Below are 22,503 nucleotides of genomic sequence, written 5' to 3' on the forward strand. Positions count from 1 at the left end.
TAAGTGCTCTACTGTCACTGAAGGACACCCTAAATGCTGCTCTGCTGCAAAACATTGGAAAGTGAGTGAGTCACTGCCAGCGGGAGCAGCCATAAACTCTAACGTCCTCTCTGGGTTCACGTGTTTCCTGGCAGCCCGGTGCCTGCTCTGGCCAGGTGGGGATGGGGGGGGATTAGCACCTTGCAGGTAGACAGCATATCGGAGATGGCTTTGCGGCTCAGGTTGGCCGTGGCGATCACGTCCTCCTGCTGAGCCGAATTGCCTGCAGCCACTGCCTTGGCCGTTGCTATGGTGATGCCCTTTGTCATGCGGATAAACTCCTCAGGTGTGGTGGACTTCTCTGGGATGTCCTTGGACTGGAACACCTGGCATGATGAAGACCCGGAGGACAGAGGTAGTTGGATAAAGGCATGACAGGAGCTCAGATATGTTAATATAGATGGGAAAATTCTACGTGAGCACATTATTATAAAGTAGGAAATCACATGTTAAGAAGAGAGGCAGATAGGATGCACACATAGGGAAATGTGTCATTAGTACTTAGGTAGACTGTGTTGAAATAGGCTGGAGCTCTTGGTAAAGCCTCCTCTCGGGCTGGGGTTCCTCCGATAAGGATTAGCACTAAATTACAAAAAACAAGCCCTTCCTTTCTCACTTTGCCTGCGCCTGCTAGCCAGACCCTGATAAGAGCTGTAAAACCTGCAGGGGCTGAGAGGAACGGCGCTGGACAGATAATAAAGGAAAAATAACAAAAAGCTCCCCTGTTGCGTTCAGAATAATAGACACAGATATCTCTGACCCTCTTTGAGCCAGCTTTGCAAAGAGCCTGTGTTTCATCAGTTGCATATAAAGAAGAGGTTGGGCCTGTGAGAGGCTCTTACTGTCAGCTCCTGTTTGATGCATTCAATGGTGGCCTCCAGTGCCCTCGTCCCGCGAGTCGCCTCATCCTCCACTGCCTTCACCGTTTTTAAAAGAGACGTCACGTTGGTCACCATCACCTGTCAAAGAAAGGGACGCATGATGAGGCTCATCGTCAGACCAGGAGGTGGAGCTCTTTATCCTCAGCTGTAAAACGTCACATTACAAGATTGTTTTTTTCCCTTCACTGATTTCATTACAGTGAATAATGGTTATATGTGTTGAAGGTGCTTTTCAAATGAAAATTAAAGACAACAGCTGCTGAAGAAACAGAGGCCTGAGGTCTGTATTTCAAATTAAAAGGAGGAGGATTTACTTCTTGTAATTCAGATGATTCAATGGTGACAACAATGGAAAAAAACAACTGAAATTGTATTCATGGTGACACATTCTGGCCTGTCAGTGCAGCATTCAGCAGAGTGTACATTGTTAGGTTAGGAATTTGAGCAACATGATCTGCCAGAGTTTAAGAGGGTCCCATTTGGAGGTCACCATATGTTGGAGGAACAGAAACAATCTGTCAACATAGCCAGGTCCATGGGTGGCCCTTATTCCATTTAGATGAGAAAACACAAGAAACCCCATGCAACAGTTGGAGTTACATGCTGTGTTGGGATGATAGTTGTGAGAACAATAAATAAATAACTTGAGGAAGTTTCCAGAACACTAGCATATCTTTGGTTCAGACGTATGTGAGGCTCTGTCACTGGTTAGAAACTTTGATCTCTGTTTCTCTATTCAAGCGGCCGCAGCTGGTCGTGTGCAAAATGTCTGGTCTCCTCTACAGCAGTTGGCAGCTGTGACTGTGGTCATGATGATTGAGAGTAAAATGACCACTCTCTACTTTCTAATGAATGTATAGTCCAGATTATCTTGCAGCACCTAGTAGTTGCTTAACATCTTTTCTTCTCTTCAGTGTCCTTAAAACAAACATTACACATACTGTGTATCTGTCCATAAGCTTTATATTATCTTGCTTTTTCTTTTTGTATATTTCTTAATTTAACTACTAGCACTTCTTAACTTAAATTGTTGCTTTTTTTTTATTCAACTGCTGCTATTTCTATCACCACTAATCACATATTTTTCTGAAGGAGAAATCGTTCCCATGTGTTCCTTTTTTCTAGTTTTGTTTAACCTTTAAGGTATTTACGTGAGGTATAATAATATAACATGTCTTGACCAGATTGTAAAACACTCTGAGAAAGAAGTCTTTGTTTTTTAGCTATGTAAATGATACTGACTCGACATGACAAACACAATTGTTGGGCTGACTATCCTTGAAGCATCACTTGGATCAGGTTTTGACAGTCAAGCTGATTCATAAAGGACTAACGTCTCTACAGACACAATATATGGACTCTTGTGTTTACAGTTCCTTTTCAATAAAGCAAACTCACTTTCTATCTCACACACACAGATGCATGAAAACAATGTAGATTTATAGTGATGGGTCCAGTGCCACATGCAGATAAGCCAGAGACATGGAATGTCTTGCAAACCTTCAAGGACTGTCATATAGTTCTTTTGAAAAAGCCTTACTTTGTGCTACCAGATACATCAAAAATAAACAAAGCAGTAATATAAAAAGAGATCATTTCTATTACACATATCTACAGTGTATGCATTATCCTCTAAGTGAGAAGGCATACGCTGAATATTAAAATGGAGACATTGCTGAAATCAATACACAGCTAAACCAGATATGACAGTCATTTGTTAAAGCAGATTAGTCCTTTACCTTGGCAGCGCTCTTCAGCTGATACATGGACGGGTCGTCAGCTGGCTTGCCCGCGGCACACTTGGTGGAGCTGATGAGTTCGGCCAGGGCCTTGGCCACATCTCGCACCGCGTTTATCAGAACCACCTGAGGAGATAGAGCGGGAATCAATAATGGAGAGGGTACAGGTTTATCAGTAGCACCCAGGGGAGAGGATTTAACACCGCTGCCCTCATCACAGCCACCTCATCATGATACTTCAGACTTACAGTGGTGAAGTGCAGAGATACAGGCATACACACAGAGGAGACACAATGGGTATCACATGAAACCGCAATTACAAATGAATCTAATGCTGGGTGTGGAGAAAGATAAATGAAATTCATTCTAAATGAATAATACAATATAATAGTATAGTGATAATGTGTTACAATAGAAAGCGCTGTTTAGCTTAGTGTAAAAGTAATGGTCAAACTTTCTAGGATGCCCATGACTATAATGCAATAAGAAAATCCTGGTGACCGGCGATTATGAAAGTATAAGGATAACATTTAAGTAACACTGTCTTAATAATTATAAAATGATTGTTAAAAGCATTATGAATAATATATTAGTTTTTATAACTATGATTATACAGTGCTATAAGAAATTAAAAGTATGTATCAGGTGTCATAGAAATTGTCACCAAAGTAATTATTGTATCAAATTTAACTTAATTTCAGTATTTACATTGAACACAATGAATCCAACACCTACAGACATTTGTTTCAGTGTTTCCAAAAACAAAAGGCATAGCTTGTGTCACCTTGAATAGTTTCAATGACGGCCAAACAAGTGATTTTTGTTAGAAAATAACAATAATGTTTTATTTGTTCCTCACCTGTGTCTCTGGGTCCTCAGAGCCCATGCTGGTGGCTCCCTGTTTGACCACCTCAGTGAGCTGGGTGATGGTCTTGGCCGAGGACTGGGCCGCCTGGGCCAGTTTCTCCTGGCTGGACGCGGCTCCAGCCACCAGCAGCTTGGTGTCCTCCACCAGCGCCTTGGCTGTCTTCAAGATGCTCTCCCTGAGGGACGGGACACATTGTGTCACAATCTGCTGCACAGTCACACTCAAGTACCGGCAACACGCAAAGGAAGCTGTTGTTTTTGTAAAAGAAAGTGTGTTCAAAAATTGTATTTTTAAATGTTCATTCATTACGTAAAGAGCATACGGATATTGGGCTTCGGCAGACAAACTGCACTTCTGCTCGGTGAGTCACCAAAAGGAAAATGGAGCTCTGACGTTACAATGTAATAACTTAACAACTGAAATCTTAGTATAACATTGTATATTACCCCTTTTCTCAGAACACGTTAACATTTCCTTTTCAACCTCATCAACTTTTTCTTTTTTTAGAGACTTTAGTTTAACATCGTGTGTTGGGCAAGGTCGTTGCACCTGTGGTCAGCAAAAGACTCTTCATTCTCAGGGCTCAGTGTTCCAGCTGAGGCGAACATGATTGTGGTGTCCAGGTCAGCGATGATGCCAGAAACAGCGCAGGCTGCTGTGATGCAGGCCTGGGTGCCTTTGTTCCCTGCCTGCAGAGCTGACAGTACCAAGGACACCTGGAACATGTGAAGCAGAGCATTAGATATGCAGAGAGTCCTTCAAACACGCTGTTTTCAGAGGTGTAAAAAGCACCTAAGAATAACCCTAGTTTCGGTGTGCTCTGCATATTTTGTTATGATTAACCAGCAGCTTTTCTACTCTCTGGGATGTTGGCAGAGCCCTTATAAATCAGGGGAGTGAGGTTGTAAATATTTAGAGTGAAAGATATGGTCGAGCTGGATTAAAGGAGGATGCTGGGAGTAAGAAGAGGGAGCCGGGTTAAACATGCAACAAATTAGAGTCTGCTGCACAATCACATTAAGTCAATGAGCCTGAGTCTGCAAATCACACATCTCCCTTGAAGACTGCTGTCCGCCTGTCCCTCTTAAACAAATGGAGAGCTCTTAGAGGTGCATTTCAAACGTACGCTTCACTTATTAGCAAACGTAGGACCACAAATTATTCACGTTTGGTATCAGCCCTTAATCAATTAATTGCCTCAGAGCGGAGAGAAATTCTAATGTGTGAGCAGCACGGCTAGCTGCGGCCGGGTCGCAGCAGGGGGACATTAGTATTATCATTAACAGCACAGTGAGGGGCTGATCAGGAGAGCAGGCTCACATGACCTGCATGGTACAAAATAAAGTAAAAAAACAGTTATTCCCACCTAGAATAACATACAATATAGTCCTCTGACTCTATACTAGAGCAATATTGGGCTAAAGCTACACTTTAAAGTTCTCCTATCATAATATTTATAGGCATATATTATAGGTCTCAGATACTGTATATAAAAAACATGTATATGAAGTTTTTTGCTCAAAATACCAAACAGATCACCCATTCTAGCCATGCCTCATACCCCTCTATTTCAGCCCTGTTAGAGAAGTGCTGATTCTGGGTCCGTAGCTTTAAACAAAACAAAAGGAGGGGGGAGCTATTCTACCCAGATACTCAGCTAAATGCTGCTGTGATTAAACACCATATTATGTTCAAAACCACATCAAGGATTATTTCTGAAACAGTATTGAGTTCAAAGGCTTTTTCTCTTTTTACCACAAGGTGAGTACCTTTTTATTTCCTGCTTTTTTTAGACATACTCTCTCCAGTACAGCGTTAGCTCTGAGTGTTAGCGGTGCTTGCTAATTGAAACAAAGACCATATTACTTCCAAAACACGTTGTGCATTGTTTCTGATAGCGACGTATCTGATGCAAATCTGGATCAGCACCTGTTTTCGGACACTTTGTGAGTTCCATTACGTACCGGGGACACATATTTATGGATAAAAGACATACAAAAGTGCATTTTGCATGATAGGAGACCTTTAATAATAATGAATAATAATCATAATACAAAGCATACCTGTAACAGTATAGTAAATAGTTATTCACGCCTGAACTGCAGCAAATTCTTGCAGCTACACAAAATTAAATGATCTTAATCACTTTATTTAAATAAGTACAGATGCATAAAATACACTTCTAAATGCAGAAATGGCCAATTACGACAGCAAAAAATAGACTGCCCCTAAACATGTAGGTTGTGCAAAGCTTTCTTCTGCGGGAGTTAAAGATGTTGCACCAGTTCCAGTCTCCCTGGCTTACCTTCTCGACGACGGCGCGGGCACACTCGATGAGCTCCCTCTTGGAGAAGCTGTCCGTGGGGCTGAGCTGCAAGGCTCCAGCCTTCTGCACCATGTAGATACAGCCGTGGCCCAGCTCCTGCACTCGTGTCTTTATCTGGAACCCAACCTGAAAGCAGAACCAGACATCGACTTCCATCCATCTTCTAATTTGTGTCACTGTACGAAACAATTGCACTCTTGTCTTTAACTGGCATGTCTCTTATCCAGCAGTTGGAGGACAATGAATTGAAGCACCCTCACAGAGGGAATGATGGCCCTACACCTTTAATTTACAGACTGAGATTCATGGGTGGGGGTGGTACTTCATTATGAGCATCACTATAGGCTTTTAGACTTGTACTTAGAGGCACAATGTCGCTATGGTAACCAGCAGGGTTTCTAGCAGCCTGTTATGTACAAGATATTGATAAGAGCTGTGCGCTTATTAGTGCAATGTTTCCACACATTGCTGTCCTCTGGACTACACAGAGAAGCTTTAAGAAAAGTCTGTCTGGACGCTGGAGGGGTTTATTTCTGTTTGATCTCACACAGTCGGGAGCAGCCTCGAGGAAGGGGCGTCACAGCTCCCATCTGCTCTGATCACTGAGTGAGTGAATAGATCCCAAAGCGTTTCTGGTGTAAAATACAGCCCTTAGCCGATATTTCAGTCTGACGTTTCAGGGGCACAATTGCAAGATAGATATACTGCGGATATGGTAAATCTTTTAAAACATCATTTAATTTTTCCCCATATGCTCCATAGGACAGAGAGCGTAGCTTCTCACCTCTTTGGGCGCTGCGGTGGCTGCAGCGAGGTGTCCTTGGTGTGCGAGCTGTCCGTAGTCCACTGTCACCTGAGAGGCAAGGCCACCGAGCTCTTCAGGGCAGGTTATTGACTTGGTCATCTGGCGACAGGGAGAACATACATCATCAGCAGAGGCAGATTGATGTTTCTCCAGCCCTACTGACAAATATTGTCATGGCAGATTGAAAATGTAATGGAAAACACATAGAGTCAGGCGTTAATATCTTAGTGCACTCACCATCTCCTGCGCCGTGATAGCGATGGCCTTGGAGTACTTCACCATGGTGGTCTGGTAGTCCACAAACGAACCCTCAGGCTCGGGGGGTGTTCCTTCATCCAGCTGGGAAGATTAACCTTTTAGTTATCATCTCTCCATAGGACATGGTGCAAAGCTATCCTCAGTGTTTACTACAATTTACTTTATGTGAGATTTTTGTTATCGCTTGGTATCACTAAAAGTGATACCAAACATTAATGGTTAACCATTAATGGTTAATAATTATTCCACCATTTCTTTAAGGCCTGGTCTCATAGCTTAGTTACAGATTCTGCTTTAAACTTTGTTCCTAAATGTCATGCTTTATTGATAAGTATTATTATGATGTTCAAATCTGAGGATCTTTTGGTTTTTAACAGTTGTGTCAGCGCGCAATCAAGTGAAGGATGCAATTGTTTCCAATGCAGCTTGTGTTGTTTTTTCCCCCGAAGTTATTACTCATCAAGTTGGATGTTGCTGAAATGATATTTTTTACATTAGAAAAATCGTCTCCAGCTGTGAAAGCTAATAATTCAATCATAAATAGTCCTTTTCTGTAGGGGAAGTATGAGGCAGCTTCAAAGATGAATCAGATATGTGAGGATTACCAACACACTATTGGCAGCCCAGGATCTATTTACAGTTCAAGGTAATTCATATATAATGTATTAACAATAAAAAAGCCATAATTGAGAAAATATAAACCTTTTTATGTATACATTCTTGTAAAATGGGGCCACTTTATAAATTCTCATTGGTTTTTAATGACTGTTGCTCTCCTGCGTTTAAGCTGAGGGTAAAATATAATTAAAAACACAAGGATCTTAGCCAAGAGGATATTTTCTGGCTATGAGCAGATCATCACCAATTATTAACTGTGATGACTACACAGTGACATGTCCCCCAGCAGGACGAGTGACAGCTAACATCACCAGTGGGCTGTGGGTTTAAAACTTGTCATCCCTTAGACTAATGAGAGTCACTGACAAGGACACGGTAGCTGCACACTCACTGTGGATTTTTTCTCTTACAGGCAAAGCTCCTTTTGCCTTAAAGGAGACCTATCATGCTATATTTTAATAATATATTGTAGGGCCATACCTATATAAGGTATATTTATACGTTTTCTTTTTCAAAATACCAAACAGATCATGCATTTTAGCCATGCCTCATTTCGCTCTATTTTGCTCTCCTCCACCCTGTCTTTGCATGCGCTGCAGCTGACCACGCCCCCCTGCAAAGGAGGGGGCCGAGTTACGAGCTTCATGTTACCATGCTGTTTCCATGCTGTTTCCATGCTGTTACCATGCCACGCCAACCTCTCATTCCCGATTGGTGGAGAGTTGGCCATATAGGCGGAGCTCCTCGTCACTGACGTCAGACTATTTTCAAATCTGTATCAGTCTGTATCAGATCAGTTAAAGCCCCGGTTTTAGAGATTTTGGGTACGGAGGAAAAGAGAGAGGGTTGTGTTTTCTGACACTTGGTGAGTTCCCTGACACACCACGGACACATATTCATGTATAAAAGACGTACAAAGGTGCACTTTGCATGATAGGTCCCCTTTAAGGTTGATAATAAGTGTCAACCTGAAATCCATTTAAAACCACCTGAGCATTCTTTATCAAAACACACACAAACACACCCTTACTCACCCTGCCCATGGACTCAGCGATGGCCTCCACCATGCCCCCAACCATGCCTCCTTCACTGGCTGCCTCATTCAAAGTAACCATGATGTCATCCACCGCCTCCTTCATCAGCTGGGATGCTTCAGAGATGGCATCGTGGGTGTGGGACGCCTGGGGACACAGCCAGCAGATTAACGTTTCTGTGCCAATGTCTTGGTCTAACCAGAATGAAATTCATCAGCATGTCCCTACAGCTGGTGAGTACAGTGTCACACTGAAGGACACTTCACCAGGCTGGATTCTTGCTGCTGTAAGGACTTGTATTATTTTTGAAATATTAAAACTCAAAATGAAACAAAAGAAACATTGTTATTTATTTTTGTTTTATCTCCAGTGAACATAATATGAGACTTATTAAACATAACAAATATGACATGTAGCACTATCCCAGAGAGCACAAATTCCCTACAGTTCTCACTTACACTGAATAATGTAGGCAAGGTTAGACAGACAACAGAGGTTTATCACAAGGATCTTGTATTTTTTATTTACTTATGGTGGCTGAGCTTGAGGAACAACAGAAACACCAGGGGTTACAAGTTGTGTAATAAACAAGGCATTTAAAAACAATCACAACAATCAATTAAAAAAAGAATAGGGAATCCTAAAACCTAGTAAGAGCTCCTGCTGATTTGTTCTGAGTTTGAAACGAGCAAAAAGAGTTATAGCTAAAAGAAAACGTTATAGAGAATTTCCGAAAATTAGGCAGATGTAAGTTCTTCTTGATCCCCTTTATCAAAATAAATAAACCCTTGAAAGAACAGGACTGTGTAACTGTCCTAACCTGCTGAAATGTTGCTTGATATCACAGGTGACCCTTGTAATAGACGTAATGGTTCAACAGTCTGTGTCTATACTGTATGAGCGGCTTAGCACCTTTGGGTTTCCCCCTCCTTCCTTGGCAGCGTAGAGCATCTGCAGGGCAGACTCTGAGAGGGTCTTGGTCTGGTCTAAGATGGTCATCTGCTGCTGGTGGTCGTGCAGCTTAGAGGCCAGGCCCACCGCTGCCACTATGAGAGGATCAAAGTAACGGGCGAGCTGGGACACCTGGGAGAAGAAGTATTGGAGAGGAAAGATTTCATCACAAGACAGAAGACAGAGGGAATGGGTTTTTCTTTCTAAATCCAGAGGGGATAAAGTGATATATGGTCAGACCAGCACCTTGTGTCCTAGTTGGGCAGCTTCCCCTCTAGCCGTTGTGGAGACGGGATCAATCAGATGCCCAATCTCCTGCACAGAGGATGTCAGCTGATCCTGGAGGGCCTGGTGAGTTACAACAGCAGATAATTACGGTCTAAGTCACAGCAGAAAGACTACAGATCCCATTCAGTTCTGGAGCTGATGAGGTACTTGAACTCACTTCCATGGAGATATCATCTCTGCAGGGCAAAGTCTGCCCAACTGAAGCTAGGGAAGCGTGCTCAATGTCCCGGATACACTTATTGATGTTATCAATGGAGTAATCACACTCCCTCTGGCCCGGTGCCTTGTCCCTGTTATCAGAAATGTTAAGAAATACATATGTTAATAGATATAAATAAATATACAATACATTTAAACAGTTTGAATATTGAAAAGATTAAGATGAATAAAAATCCCCAATTCATCTCAAGTAGATACTTAAATACATTTAAATGTAATAGTTTGACAATACGGGAAATATTTTCTTCCCACTTTTCTGACTGGGTTGGATGAGAAAATGAACACCATTTTTACATCTGTATGTTTTATATGGAGCTACAGCAGCTGGCCTGGAAACAGCTAACCTGTCTCTGTCCAAAGGTAAAACTAAAACTGCCAATATCTTGTTTGTTCTACCTGCAGAGTGGGCTTTACAGGATTTAATGGCCAGGGGTCTCTCCATCACCATGAGCTCACTTTTAAGCACACGTTCAGACATGTGATAACCAAATGCAGTCTATTGTGGACCGTATCTATCTGTGAGTATAGCATTATGCCTTGGTTTGGAGGATGATGACTAGATAGATCTAGGTGGGTAAGTACCTTTCACTAAATGTGTTGCAGATCCACTGCTCTCCAATGCTCAATACAGTAGCTTTAAATAATCTATTACGAGGCAGCCCATCTCAGCAGGTATGAACTAATGTGACCATTTATTGCTTATCTGAGCAGAGTAAGCCCTCTGGCTTCAGAATCATATTTTTCTGTGGGTAACCAACACAAACTTCGATTAAAGACAATCCTTCAGAGACTGATGTGGCAGGAGATAGGAATAATACCAACCTGATGGAGGTGATCAGACTTTTGATGGAGTCAGAGACTGTTCTGGAGTGGCCAGCCAGTATGGACCATGTTGGAGGATCTTTGGGGTTGAGCACCAGCGAGCGGGCTGTTTCTAATAGATAAGTGGAGCTATCGAGCATGGAGCGGGCTGAACGCACAATGGGCTCCTGAGATGCTGAGCCCTGTGGAAATAAAAAGATTAGTGCAGGTGAAACAACAGCCCAGGGAGCATCTCAACAGCAAAGAGCGAGCCACATGTTCATGACAGAGGTGTTAATATTCCTTGACTACCTGGGAGAGATCATAGGCCCAATCGAAGGGAGGGATGAGATTAAAAAGGCAGCTTTACACAGATGCAGGAAGGCACACCTTCAGTCTTTATGATCCCAGCCAAAGCTTCCCTCGACAATTAGATTAACAAACTGAAGATTAGAGCAGCTGTGCTGAAAAAGAGTGCAGTTAAACACTGCCCTCCAACAGATTACAGCCATAAAGCTGTAAAGAGGACTGTGCGAGAACTGCTTCACTCAGATTGAAAAATAAAAAGGCATCTTTCTTCTAGAGTCTTTAAAACATAGAAAGAAAAGGGAACATTGGACCTTAATCCAATTCCCCCCTATGTTCGCTGTAAAAACCTTTCTGTGTTGGCACATATAAAAGTGTCTGTTTGAAGGGGATTGAGAGCAGGAGTGACAAACATATTCACGAAATCACCCTGAAGAGTAGCTTCACTAGGATGAGTGAGAAAAGAAAGCTAATTGGATGTTCCTGAGTCCCTGGTGAAATATAACCAGTCATTTTCATTCAGCTAAATCACTAGGAACTGAGGAAAGAATCAAAAAGAAGGTTCTGAACAAACACGGATCAAATTAGATGAATACCTCATGGCTGATTTGCGCTGGGATGCTGGCAAACTCAGGGTTGTTGGAAAAAGTTGACAGGTTTTCTACAGCCTCAAGGAGAGGGGTCGTAGCAACACGGCATCTGTTTCTGTTATCTTCCGAAAGATCCCCGTCCGAGCTCTGAAACAAGACGACTGCATATAAATATTTGTCTAATTTGGTCATATTTCTGTAAGCCACTGAATTATACACACAATCACAGCTTCTCACGTGACGAAAGAATTCTGTAACAAATTTACACTCAACGTTTTGATCAGTTGGGGAGTTGACCTTGATGGTTTTCACAAGGTTGGCTGTGGTGTTGGCCACCTCTTTGGCTGACTGGACAAACTGTCGCCTAGCCACAGGGTTGGAGGTCTTAGAAGAAGCCAGGCGGCAGGCATTACAGAGAGCTGAGGTGTGCTTGGCTACAATTGTTGCTGCAGACAAGATCTGACAAAGAAAAGACAAACAGGAAGCAGATTTTTTATGAAATGAGGCAGCCTAGTGAGGTGTGTAGACTCTAGAGTAACACTCAGGTGTATTCTAAGGTTTTCAAACTTAAAGTGTTATTAAATCAGTCACATAAGATTTATGTGGCCAGGGTTTGAACCTTCTTACCTGTGAGGGACTGCTGGCTGGGTCAACTAAGTTCTGACAAGCCATCTGTATGGCCTGGTGGGCTTTGGCAAACTGGATGGGGTCCACCAGCCCCTCGTGCCCTGACTGACTATTCGGATCAGACACACCTACAAGATAAGAGGCCTACAAGGAAGAAAACACAAACAGTTATATTAATGTTTCAGTTTTCAAATTGAAAAAGTATTTTTGTTTTGTATGATCCATTTGTTGTCAACAACAATCTATCGCCCACCACATGCAGTCCACATTCTCTGACAAATATGATCACATGATTACAGTACATGGACAGATACAATTTTAAATGATATTGTATACATTTTGCATAACAGGAGAGCTTTCTGCAGAGGAAACAAAATAATGCCCTTTTCCAGACAAGGCAACTGAATGTTGAATAGCAGTTTTCAGCTTTAGGGATGGGAGCCAATGAAACCTGGCTATCTGTCATAGCCTGCTAAGCTTTAAATGCCACTTATGAATGGATTCCTTCATGTCAAGATGTTTGAATCTGTTTTCATGTATTGTTGAGAGGGCTGTAATAACCTTTAGAAAATGCTCAACAATTTGTTTTTCCTAATTGAAATGTTACCAGATGAATTCTAACTAGATTAAAACAAACAGGAAGAGTAGTACAGAAGAGGAAACAGCTCAGATGAAAGCCAAAGCATAGTCATAATATTTAAAGTTACTATAATGCTGTGATCTCACCTGTCCTGCAGCCTCCGTCAGGCCACACAGAGCTTTGGACGCCACGCACACGCTCTCCCCAAAGGCCATCACATCCCCTGTTTTACAGTTATGTGATATACCTGCCATTGATTCTCCTAGGACCTGAGGGGTGAGGAAACGGAGAAAACATATTTTAATTACATCTTCATCTGCCTAATATATAAACTATCTCTGACAGTTGAAGTATATAGATGAGACAATTATTTTTGAAAAGCTGTACCTTTGAATTCTCCATGACGCTCTCGATGCAGTCAAAGTAGGAGAGCTCGTTGGCAGGCTCATTGGGATTATCTAGCAGGCCTCTGACAGCCTACACACAGACAGAGATGATGAGAACTAAAACTAGAATGGACACACCACTAAAACATTCCTGCCTTGATAGTACACTTTAATCAGCAACTAAACTCAAAGAAAAAATAAATACTATAAATGTAAATCAAACTGATGAGAATATACTGCCTTGATAAATCATCATAGTCAAGCCTTTAAAATGTGCAGCCTTGTGCCATTTTCAGTAACTTGAGTAAGCTTAAGTATGCAAAAATGCTCTGGTTCAACCAGTGTCACTAATGCACTTCCTATAGTTCTGAATTAATTATCCATCCACAAGTAATGGCTTTCGGGGCCTAATCAAATGCAAAATAGATGCAAAGAAAAGGATGAAAATAATGCACTTAGTGTCCTCGATAAAACCCATACAGGCATGAAAGGGCAACAGAAAACAGTCCTGAAGAGAAGGAGTCTGTACAGTGTATGTGAGGACGGTTACCTCCAACTCCCTCAAGGCGTTGTCACACTCCCTTTGTCCTGCTGCTTGCTGGGTACAGAGCGTGATCAGCTGGTTAATACTCTCTGTCACTGCCCTGAAACACACAGACACACACACAGGCTTTGTAGCTCTCACATGTGTCCTCCGCATGCACACACAGCCATGCTTTCAGCTCCCCATTGAAGCATGGCTCCGCCGCCCCTCACTGCGATGGGCTAACACAGCGCACAGAAGAGCAGAGATTCTCTTGAGTTTGTGTTCAGCCTCGCTGAGCACAGACAGGCCTTAGCATAGGCTTCCATCTTCTTAATTAGACAGAGCGAAGTCGGCCAGGCCCAAAGCCCTGCGGGACCAGCTGTTGGCTTCTTACTACGCACATCCCTCTAGCAATACCGAACACACACAGCTTGGGAGTGGCATACAGATGCAGCAAAGACAGACATTTAATACAAAAATCTGATTTTTCTAAATTTGATACAGGTATTTTTGACAATATGCTTACGATAACAAACAAGTACTGGGAAGGAGAACATCTCATACATATCAGGCCCTATCTTCAACTTATCACACCTTGCTGCCACAGCTAGAAGATTCTTAGCATTGGCTGCACCTGGATCCACAGACAGAGACTTGGCAGCCAGCAGCAGCTTACTGGATGCCATGGAGATGTTTTTCAGATTACCAATGACTTGTATCTGGTCGTCCTTGCTCTGCAAAGACAAGGGAAAAAGAAAAATACAAGTGATTTTTTTGTTAGATTAAGATTATTTACTGTATCTGCAACAACTATCAAGAGATAAACTATTGTACAAATGTATTTGATTTATCCCTAACACCTATATCCTATTTCCTCGCTCAGCAGGCAGCTTTAAACATGATTAAAGCTTGGGGGTTATGCTACATCAACTCCAATCCCAGACGTTCTTTCCAAATTAATGAGCAAAATAACCGGAACAAGAACATCATGAGATCTCATTACATCAGACTGCGTTATTGCTCTTGAGGACATCATGTGCCAAAGTCAATTAGATGAAAAGGTCTTATTAACAAATTGCTTAAATATGTTTGGCAATAAAGTGACAGAGCTTTTCTTCGCTAAGCATTGAAGACCTTATCCATCAAAGGTTTGAATGACAGTGAGTTACCATTGAACTGTTTCCATGTGGTGTGGAGGGGGTTGTATGATCATGAAACCTACCTGGGTGTGTCCTGCCATCTCAACGCCAGCATCCAGGAACTCATCAAAGTCTTGGCTGAATTTTCCCGACGCCGCAGCCAGCTGGCCGCTCGTTCCACGAGAGGAGTGCACGACCTCGCCTGCAGAGTGGTTGAGTTCAGCGGCTGTGTGGTTCAGGTCACTCTGGGCCTCCTGGAGCACCTTACTGCAGGGAGGGAGCTTCAAAGACATGAAACCAATTAGGGCTTAATGTAAAACACAGACTATCAAAAATCTAACAAAGATTGAGATATTTTGTATTTATTAAGCCCTTGTTTAACCAGGAAAGTCTCATTCAGACAAAACATCTCATTTTTAATTTTCAGATTTTGTATTTCTGTTGTACCTATATGTTCACTTTGTTTTATGGGGTTTTATATTTTATATCGTTGCATCGATTCAGTGTCTTATCTGTCAGAAAGAAACCATTATTTATTTTATTTTTATTATCATACATTTAACCTCCTTGTGTCTATTAATCTGTTAAAATGTTATATTTTGCTGCATGTACCTGTAAAGTTCTTAACAAATAATCTGAGGGGAATTTCTTGTTCTTTATTTTTTACTTGTGATGTGTCATTTTGTAAAGCACTTTGAGCTGCATGTGTTGTATGAAAAGTGCTATATAAATAAAGCTTTATTATTATTATTATTATTATTATTTTCAAGATAATCCCGGCCAAGATAGGCAGTAGCACAGTTACAGAACACATTAAAAAAACAATAACTGAGAACATATATGGTCACAATCACACCATCATCATAAAAAGCATCTACGGACAGAGTTGTCTGCTTCCCGTTCATTAAGAAGTATTCAGTATTCAGGTTGTATAATAATGATGGTGTCAGTACAGATGCTGTGTAAATACAAAGTAGATGTCAAGAAATCCCCAAGTAAAGACGGGACTCACCATGTCAACCAGCAGCTTCTTGCTGGCTTCACCAATGCTCCTGAGGGCCATGTCGACATCCTTCTGGCCTGGCAGGCAATTAACGCAGTTATTCAAGGAGTGCGACACTGCTTTGGCCACCTGAAACACAGCAAAATGCTCTGTCAATGGACCGCCATTACTCACTCTAACAATGTGCTACACAACACAAAGTCCCAGAGCACATCTATATGGGAAAAACATCTCCAATGCAAATTGGGCTAACCGGGGTGCACAGTAATCCTAGTCACTAATTTATGCTGCTGCCAAACAATATGTTTATGCCCTGAAGGGCCGCTGGATATTGAGCATTTTCACTGTGGCACTCCTGAGAGAGGAACAGGCGAGAGGCAGAGCAGAGAGAAAATAGCAACGCTTAGAGCTGGATGATTGTTATGGAAAGAATGTTCATAAATCAGCAGAGGAGAGGGAGAGTCCTGAGAAGAACAATATGATGGGTATATAAGTTTCCCTATACATTACTGGGAGCTATGATACCTGTGCGAGTCTCTGCTGACTCTCAGCATCCCCCGGGTGCACCAGGGCCTGATGGGACTCGTGGATCAGCATGGCCGAGCCCTCCATGACACACTGGGCAGAGTCCAGCATGGCAGCAGCAGCCTGAGGCTCTTTGGTGCTGGCTGCTACACCTCTGGCTGCCTGAGCCAACGTCCTCAAAGCCTGAGCTGTTTCTCTAGCAGCTACACCTGCAAAATACATGATGAAATTATAATGAATATTATCAATCACAGGGACAGAGATAAACAGACTAAACTGACACTTTACTAAACATTAATCGAATTCCCATTAGTTTAACAGTCCTGTTTAAGCATTAGCAACTGAGAGGTATGTGTATCTGCTGTCTTTAATATAATTGTAATTTCATTGCGCAAATCAGCTGGCAGGGGCTAGCTTTACCACACTGAGAACAAGCTGTGTTACTGAAATGCTCTCATTGTTTAAATAAATGAGCTAATATAATAAATATGGCTCCACATGGGAGGTGCCCTTAACTTATTATACACAGAGCCAAGAAGAAAAAGCAGCAAATTGCATCAAATTGCATTAACCAGCCAAGTGGAGCCATTTGCTGATGGAATGTTAAATCTAGTGAAAATAAGATTAATGAGTAGCGAGCAGCCCTGTGGGCCACAGCATGAAGTGCTGCCTGGGAGCAGTCATTGATAGAAATGCTTTTCTCTATCTGTCTTCATCTCTTGTCCCGTGAGACCCACAATTGGGCCAGATTGACGGCAAATCAGCCAAGCCATGCTGGATTCAAAGGGTTCAGTTTATAGCAATAATGATGGCACAAATAAACGATTCATAATGTTTTTATGCCTGCTTTATCCTTTCACTCCCACTCGTCACAGTTTAGAAAACAAAACAATAAACAAAATATTTTATTAAAAAAGGATGTCTCATTTCCATTCTTTCGATGTAACTACTCAAGACAAAGGTACATGATTTAGCTTAGTGGTTACTTAAAAACCGTTCCCTTACCTGTGTAATGTTCATTGCCCTGTGCAGCACATGTTAGCAGCTGGGCCATGGAGGAGCCCACAGCCTTAGATGTACTTCCCAAATCCTGAGCACACTTCTCCAGCTGTTTGAGCAACAGAACACGCAAATAAACCATGTTATTCATAGTTGTGATCTAATCATGTTAGTATGCTTACAGTTGGATATCTACAGTATAATGTTTCAACAGAACTTCCCAGCAGATGTTGTACTGACCGACTCCCCAGGAAGAGGTTTGAGTTGGCTGTCGATGACGGACATCTTTGCATCTTGAAGCTCGCTCTTCAGTGTCTGTACAGTTTTGAGGGCTGAATCGATCTCCAGTGGACCACAGGCTTCATGGGCCTTACAAAACGCCACAAATATACATTTTACTTACATGCCTGTTATGCAGTCCAGACAGGATGACAGCCTATACAGTATGCTGTGCCTGCTATCTTTACATGAGTTGTAAAGCTCTACAAAAGACAAGAGATGGCAACACATTTCCTGCATCAGTGAGAAGACTATCTCTGACAGTATAGATACCTTCAGGGTGGCCGTCCTGAGCTCGGCCAGGCAAGTAGCCAAGTTTTTGGCACACTGCCCAAGTTGCATAGCAGCAGCCTGGTTGGCCACTGTGGGAACTGCTGACTTTGCAGACGTCACCATCTTACTCCCAGGCTGAGCAATGGTGACAGAAAAGAACAACAACACATTCATAAGCACTACATGAGCAGTTTATGTGTGTGTATCTGATGACAGAGGGTTTGATAGTTGCTGACTGTTTCCTGGGGAAGGGTCTCACCTGTAAGAAGTTCTGGCTGGCCATGATGAGGGTGAGCTGGGCACCGAGCTCCTCGGGCTGCGACTGGCTGCTCCTCATTCCCTGCACCAACTGGGGAATGGTATCTGCTACTGCCTGCAATGAAACACACCAACAATACATTCTTCAGATCCACAACATCACGATTACATACAAAAAAGTGCAGCCAGAAAAATCCACTATACGGTTGTTTTTTCAAAGTGAACTTTTTTAATACATCAGTATAAAGTGAAAATGATCATACCTTGCAGCTGTGCACTAGCTGTTGGTGTGAGGCTGTGTTTTTGTTGGAAGCAGCAGCATTTTGGGCAGCTGCAATAGTCTGAGTAGCTGCGGCCGCTGCCTGCTTAGCAGCTATCTGTTAAAAAGATACACATGGAAATCAATGAGTAAAGTAAGAGAGTGGAACCTGAGAGTCCCTATTGCTCTGTCTTATGTGTTATTATGCTGTCATGTTCTGTACTCAGTCAGTGTTGTTCTTATCAAAAGGGTCACAAACCACCATTTTGTATAAAGAGAGAAATCAACGCACAGCATACAAAAATAAATAACACAAAGCTCACATTAATGCATAGACACAAGACTAGCTTTGAAGTGATGACAAGACTGAAAACAGAGGGAGAAGACATTGCTTGTTGAGTGGATGAGGAGGCGAGGAGTCGAGGAGGATGAAAGAGAGCCAGGATACATGATATCATTATACTGAGAGAGGAGTAAACAACACTGAGAATGCGTATTGGACAAAGGTAGGAGTGGACATTTCTACCTATGTTTCTGCAGGCTCTCTGTATTTTATTTACTTTTTAGTTAAAGCATGCACATATGCACAACAGATGCATGACAGTGTGTCAGGATAACACAAGTAAGATTAATTGGGTTTTAAGGGGTGACAGTGATAATTGCTACAAGCACACCTGCAGATTCATAACACTTTGATCTTAAACGGCTCATTCATTTCCTTCATGGAGGCCGCCGTAAACACCATTATTGTGATCATCAGAGGAAAGGAGGCGGACTGATAGCAGGCTGATTCCAGCTCTAGGTAATGCATACTTTATGTGCCTAGGAAACTGAACATTGTGCGCTCTGGAGCTAAGAGGGGGTAGTCATTGGGCTGAACTGATACCAAGGGCTAAATGCAGATCTTTACACTCAGATGGCTTATTCACACAACTAATGGGATTTATAGCTCACTGCTACAGGTGAGAAGAGAAATAACACAGACCCATAAACTAAATAGGCCATATTTCTACAAATGACGGCTGAGGCATTTTATTATTCTCCTTTGGGCATTTGTTTCTTTTTGCTTTGTTATTCAACTACCACGTTATTCTAAAAGGGTTTCCAAAAATGTGGGAAAGGGAGAAACAAGGAGGAGTGTTGTGTTTTCAAGGTCAAACAACACAAAGATGACAACATGTTGACTCCAATTTCTCACCTCCAGCCTATTGACCAGTTTTTTCTTTATCGCGTTCTGAGCTGCAGCATTGGTGGCTACCCGGAGCCCCTCCGCTGCTTCTCTAAGCCTCTGCTGCTGATCCTCATTCTCTGGGTAAGCAGCCGCCCCCTGAGAGCACACAAGCACACACAAACACACATGTCGGTGACACACAGATACAGTATATAACAATAGCTATTCAGACTTTAGCCAGGAAAGTTTAACAACTGTGGTTACACTCGTTGTGCAATAGATGCAAATACTGGATTTAGCTCTGTCTCCTTGCTGGCAGTTTCCAAGGAAACAGTCAGTGCCAGATTCCCACTTCCTCTTTGATAATGACAGTGATGTGGTTATTAATGTGTCACAGATCAGAAACATCTAATGTGCCATATAGGCAGCGTTTCAGTTGCCTGGGTATTTTTAAATGGATAGTGTCCTGCTCGACAGTGCCAACAGATTATTAAAAGCTGCTGATGCTGTACCCTTTATTTATATTGACATGATACTGTTAGTTAGTGCATACAGTGATACCAAAATGTGTATTCCATAAAATTAAGTTCAGCTGATCCTGCACTCATTCAGTTTGACGTTAGAAATGTAAGAAGACCATATAATATTCACAGAATTACCAGCTGTGGATCAAACTGACTAATGATCTAAGTCTGTTGTATTCCTTTGGAATAAGGTGCTTGATTACTAAAGTAATGTCATATTCTCAGAAACAAATAAGATAAGGGTATTTAATTGAGGTATTTATAAAAACTTAACAATACTTATTCAATGCTTGAGCAAATAAGAAATCATATTTGTTACATGACATTGTGAGATTGAACATCTTATGCTCTTACCTTAGCTGCCTCCACCATCCGAGCTGTGGCATCGGCCAGCAGTTTCGCTGCAGCCAGCAGTTTCTTGGAGTTGTCGACATCTACTTCTGCCTCTGCGTCAGATCTCATGGCATTGACCAGGTCAGAGGTGGCCTGGGCTAACACCCTGGCCTGGCGCACCATCTCACCTGTTCACATATACAGACAGTAAGTAAGCACATATTGTAAAGGCAGATGCCCCACGCAAACTGATAGTACAGCTGAAAATAGGTTTGTGCAGGAAATCGGATTTGGAGTCTCTGTACATCTGTACAACGAGCACTGTTTGTTGTGCACATTGTCGTATATTTGTATCCATTATGACAACCACATCTTTTTGAAAGGGATGTTTAAGTGTCAGAGTTGTTTTTGTCTATTTATTTTATTTTCTGGATAATGAGTTAAGACTGTAGGGATAAAGTAACCCATGGAAATTTATATTTTTGACTCATCTCGTGACTTGAATAAAACATGAACATATTTCATGTAATTGGTGCAGAGATCTTGAACACTGTGCCTAACAAACCAGAGCTATTTTAAGTAAAAAACGGAATGACAGAACATCTGACAGCAGACAAATGAATTTCATCTGATCGTATATTATATTTTCCCATCACCCAAACCAATGCATCACTACATTTCTGTGAGTGTCGTAGCCTTGCTTAGTCACACCATTGTTTTCACCTTTATGAACTTGTATAGCTGAAGGTATCTAGTGAGTCATCTCCTTTTACACAAATCAAAGCCTTTCAGATACATGAAACATCTCCCCACAGATACACTATAAAAAGCTATGTTTCCCAAACACCCACCTCAAGCTGGAAATAACTCAGAGGAGTCTGTGAAAGACAAGACATCAAGGTGCTTTACAACCTACATCTAATGGCCTTGAGAATCAACTAATACACTATCAGTAGAATGGAGTATAATCACTGAATCTACTGCAACATATTTTCCTTTTTTCCCTCTCTTTATATCTATATTTATAGAAGTTAAAAGGTTTATCCTTCCACAAATGGCCCATTCATATGTTTCCTTTTAGGTTTCAAAGCCGGCCTGATACTGATTATTGAGACCAGATTGAGAGCTCTGTAGTGGTTTTGGATGACATGTTTAGCAACCCCTTGAGAATTGTCAGGGTTTGGAAATTCTTCAGCCTCATCGCCTGAACCATAACAAATAGCCTGAGCTTTGACAATGTTTCCACAGGATCTTTAAGATCACTTAACATGAACAAAAATACAGACAACAATTTGAGGCTCTCATATGTAGTCAAAACAAATATGAACAGGTAAAATGAAAGCAGTTGTTAAATATCACCTGATTAGTTTTTACTGTTCAGTCCTTGTTGTGGGTAAAAACTTGAGACACTAAACAACTTAAATTGTAAGCATTACTAACTCCTGACACCCACAACGTTCTCTAGTACTTATTTTTGTCCTCACCAGCGTCACCCATAGAAGTGAAAATGTTTTCTGTGACGTTCATGATGGTGTCTGTGGCCTGGTCGTAGCGTCCGATGGGCTCTCCGCAGGTGGCGTAGTGTCGGACGTGTTGCAGCAGGTCGCTGAGGGCCTGGCTCACCACGCCGGCCGCGGCCCCGACCTGCTTCAGCAGCTCGCCGTCGTCGCTGGCTGAACGGCACGCCTTCACGCAAATTTCCACTGAGCGGTCCACCAGCTTCCCGGCCTCCACAAGCTGCTCCTGGCACACTGGGGAGCTTATTGTTGGGCTCACCACCTGCAAGACACACACAGTCATCAGCAGAGAATCAGAAAAGTTGTATGACATTTGAAAGATTATATCGCGGTAATTCTTGTTTTATACAACCAAGTATAATAACTTATAATTGTGATTTA

At 42.1% G+C, this 22,503-nt stretch overlaps 1 protein-coding gene across 4 annotated transcripts in view; it reads right to left on the reverse strand.

Moving 5' to 3' along the window:
* tln2b (talin 2b) overlaps nt 1-22,503 on the reverse strand; it is a 47,312-nt gene that overhangs the window by 9,224 nt on the left and 15,585 nt on the right. For 2 of the 4 annotated variants that reach the window (XM_010778999.1, XM_010778998.1), the window contains exons 18-48: nt 22,090-22,384; nt 20,627-20,793; nt 19,776-19,904; nt 18,582-18,695; nt 18,320-18,433; nt 18,061-18,195; nt 17,749-17,877; nt 17,515-17,617; nt 16,510-16,718; nt 15,994-16,113; nt 15,065-15,262; nt 14,437-14,576; nt 13,867-13,960; nt 13,318-13,407; nt 13,077-13,199; nt 12,351-12,494; nt 12,021-12,182; nt 11,730-11,870; nt 10,849-11,030; nt 9,965-10,097; nt 9,766-9,867; nt 9,481-9,651; nt 8,569-8,715; nt 6,896-6,997; nt 6,638-6,757; nt 5,833-5,979; nt 4,077-4,243; nt 3,519-3,702; nt 2,660-2,785; nt 882-998; nt 180-365 (exon numbers count right to left, since the gene is read on the reverse strand). In XM_010778999.1, coding sequence (XP_010777301.1) covers nt 180-365; nt 882-998; nt 2,660-2,785; nt 3,519-3,702; nt 4,077-4,243; nt 5,833-5,979; nt 6,638-6,757; nt 6,896-6,997; nt 8,569-8,715; nt 9,481-9,651; nt 9,766-9,867; nt 9,965-10,097; nt 10,849-11,030; nt 11,730-11,870; nt 12,021-12,182; nt 12,351-12,494; nt 13,077-13,199; nt 13,318-13,407; nt 13,867-13,960; nt 14,437-14,576; nt 15,065-15,262; nt 15,994-16,113; nt 16,510-16,718; nt 17,515-17,617; nt 17,749-17,877; nt 18,061-18,195; nt 18,320-18,433; nt 18,582-18,695; nt 19,776-19,904; nt 20,627-20,793; nt 22,090-22,384 — 4,491 coding nt within the window. Of the gene's footprint in view, nt 1-179; nt 366-881; nt 999-2,659; nt 2,786-3,518; nt 3,703-4,076; nt 4,244-5,832; nt 5,980-6,637; nt 6,758-6,895; nt 6,998-8,568; nt 8,716-9,480; nt 9,652-9,765; nt 9,868-9,964; nt 10,098-10,848; nt 11,031-11,729; nt 11,871-11,996; nt 12,183-12,350; nt 12,495-13,076; nt 13,200-13,317; nt 13,408-13,866; nt 13,961-14,436; nt 14,577-15,064; nt 15,263-15,993; nt 16,114-16,509; nt 16,719-17,514; nt 17,618-17,748; nt 17,878-18,060; nt 18,196-18,319; nt 18,434-18,581; nt 18,696-19,775; nt 19,905-20,626; nt 20,794-22,089; nt 22,385-22,503 lie in introns of all 4 variants that reach the window. The other 2 variants (XM_010778997.1, XM_010778996.1) reach the window with 1 other exon arrangement.

The sequence above is a fragment of the Notothenia coriiceps genome, unplaced genomic scaffold (genome assembly GCF_000735185.1).
Source record: "Notothenia coriiceps isolate Sejong01 unplaced genomic scaffold, NC01 NC01_scaffold00019759, whole genome shotgun sequence".
Classification (NCBI taxonomy): Eukaryota; Metazoa; Chordata; class Actinopteri; order Perciformes; family Nototheniidae; genus Notothenia; species Notothenia coriiceps.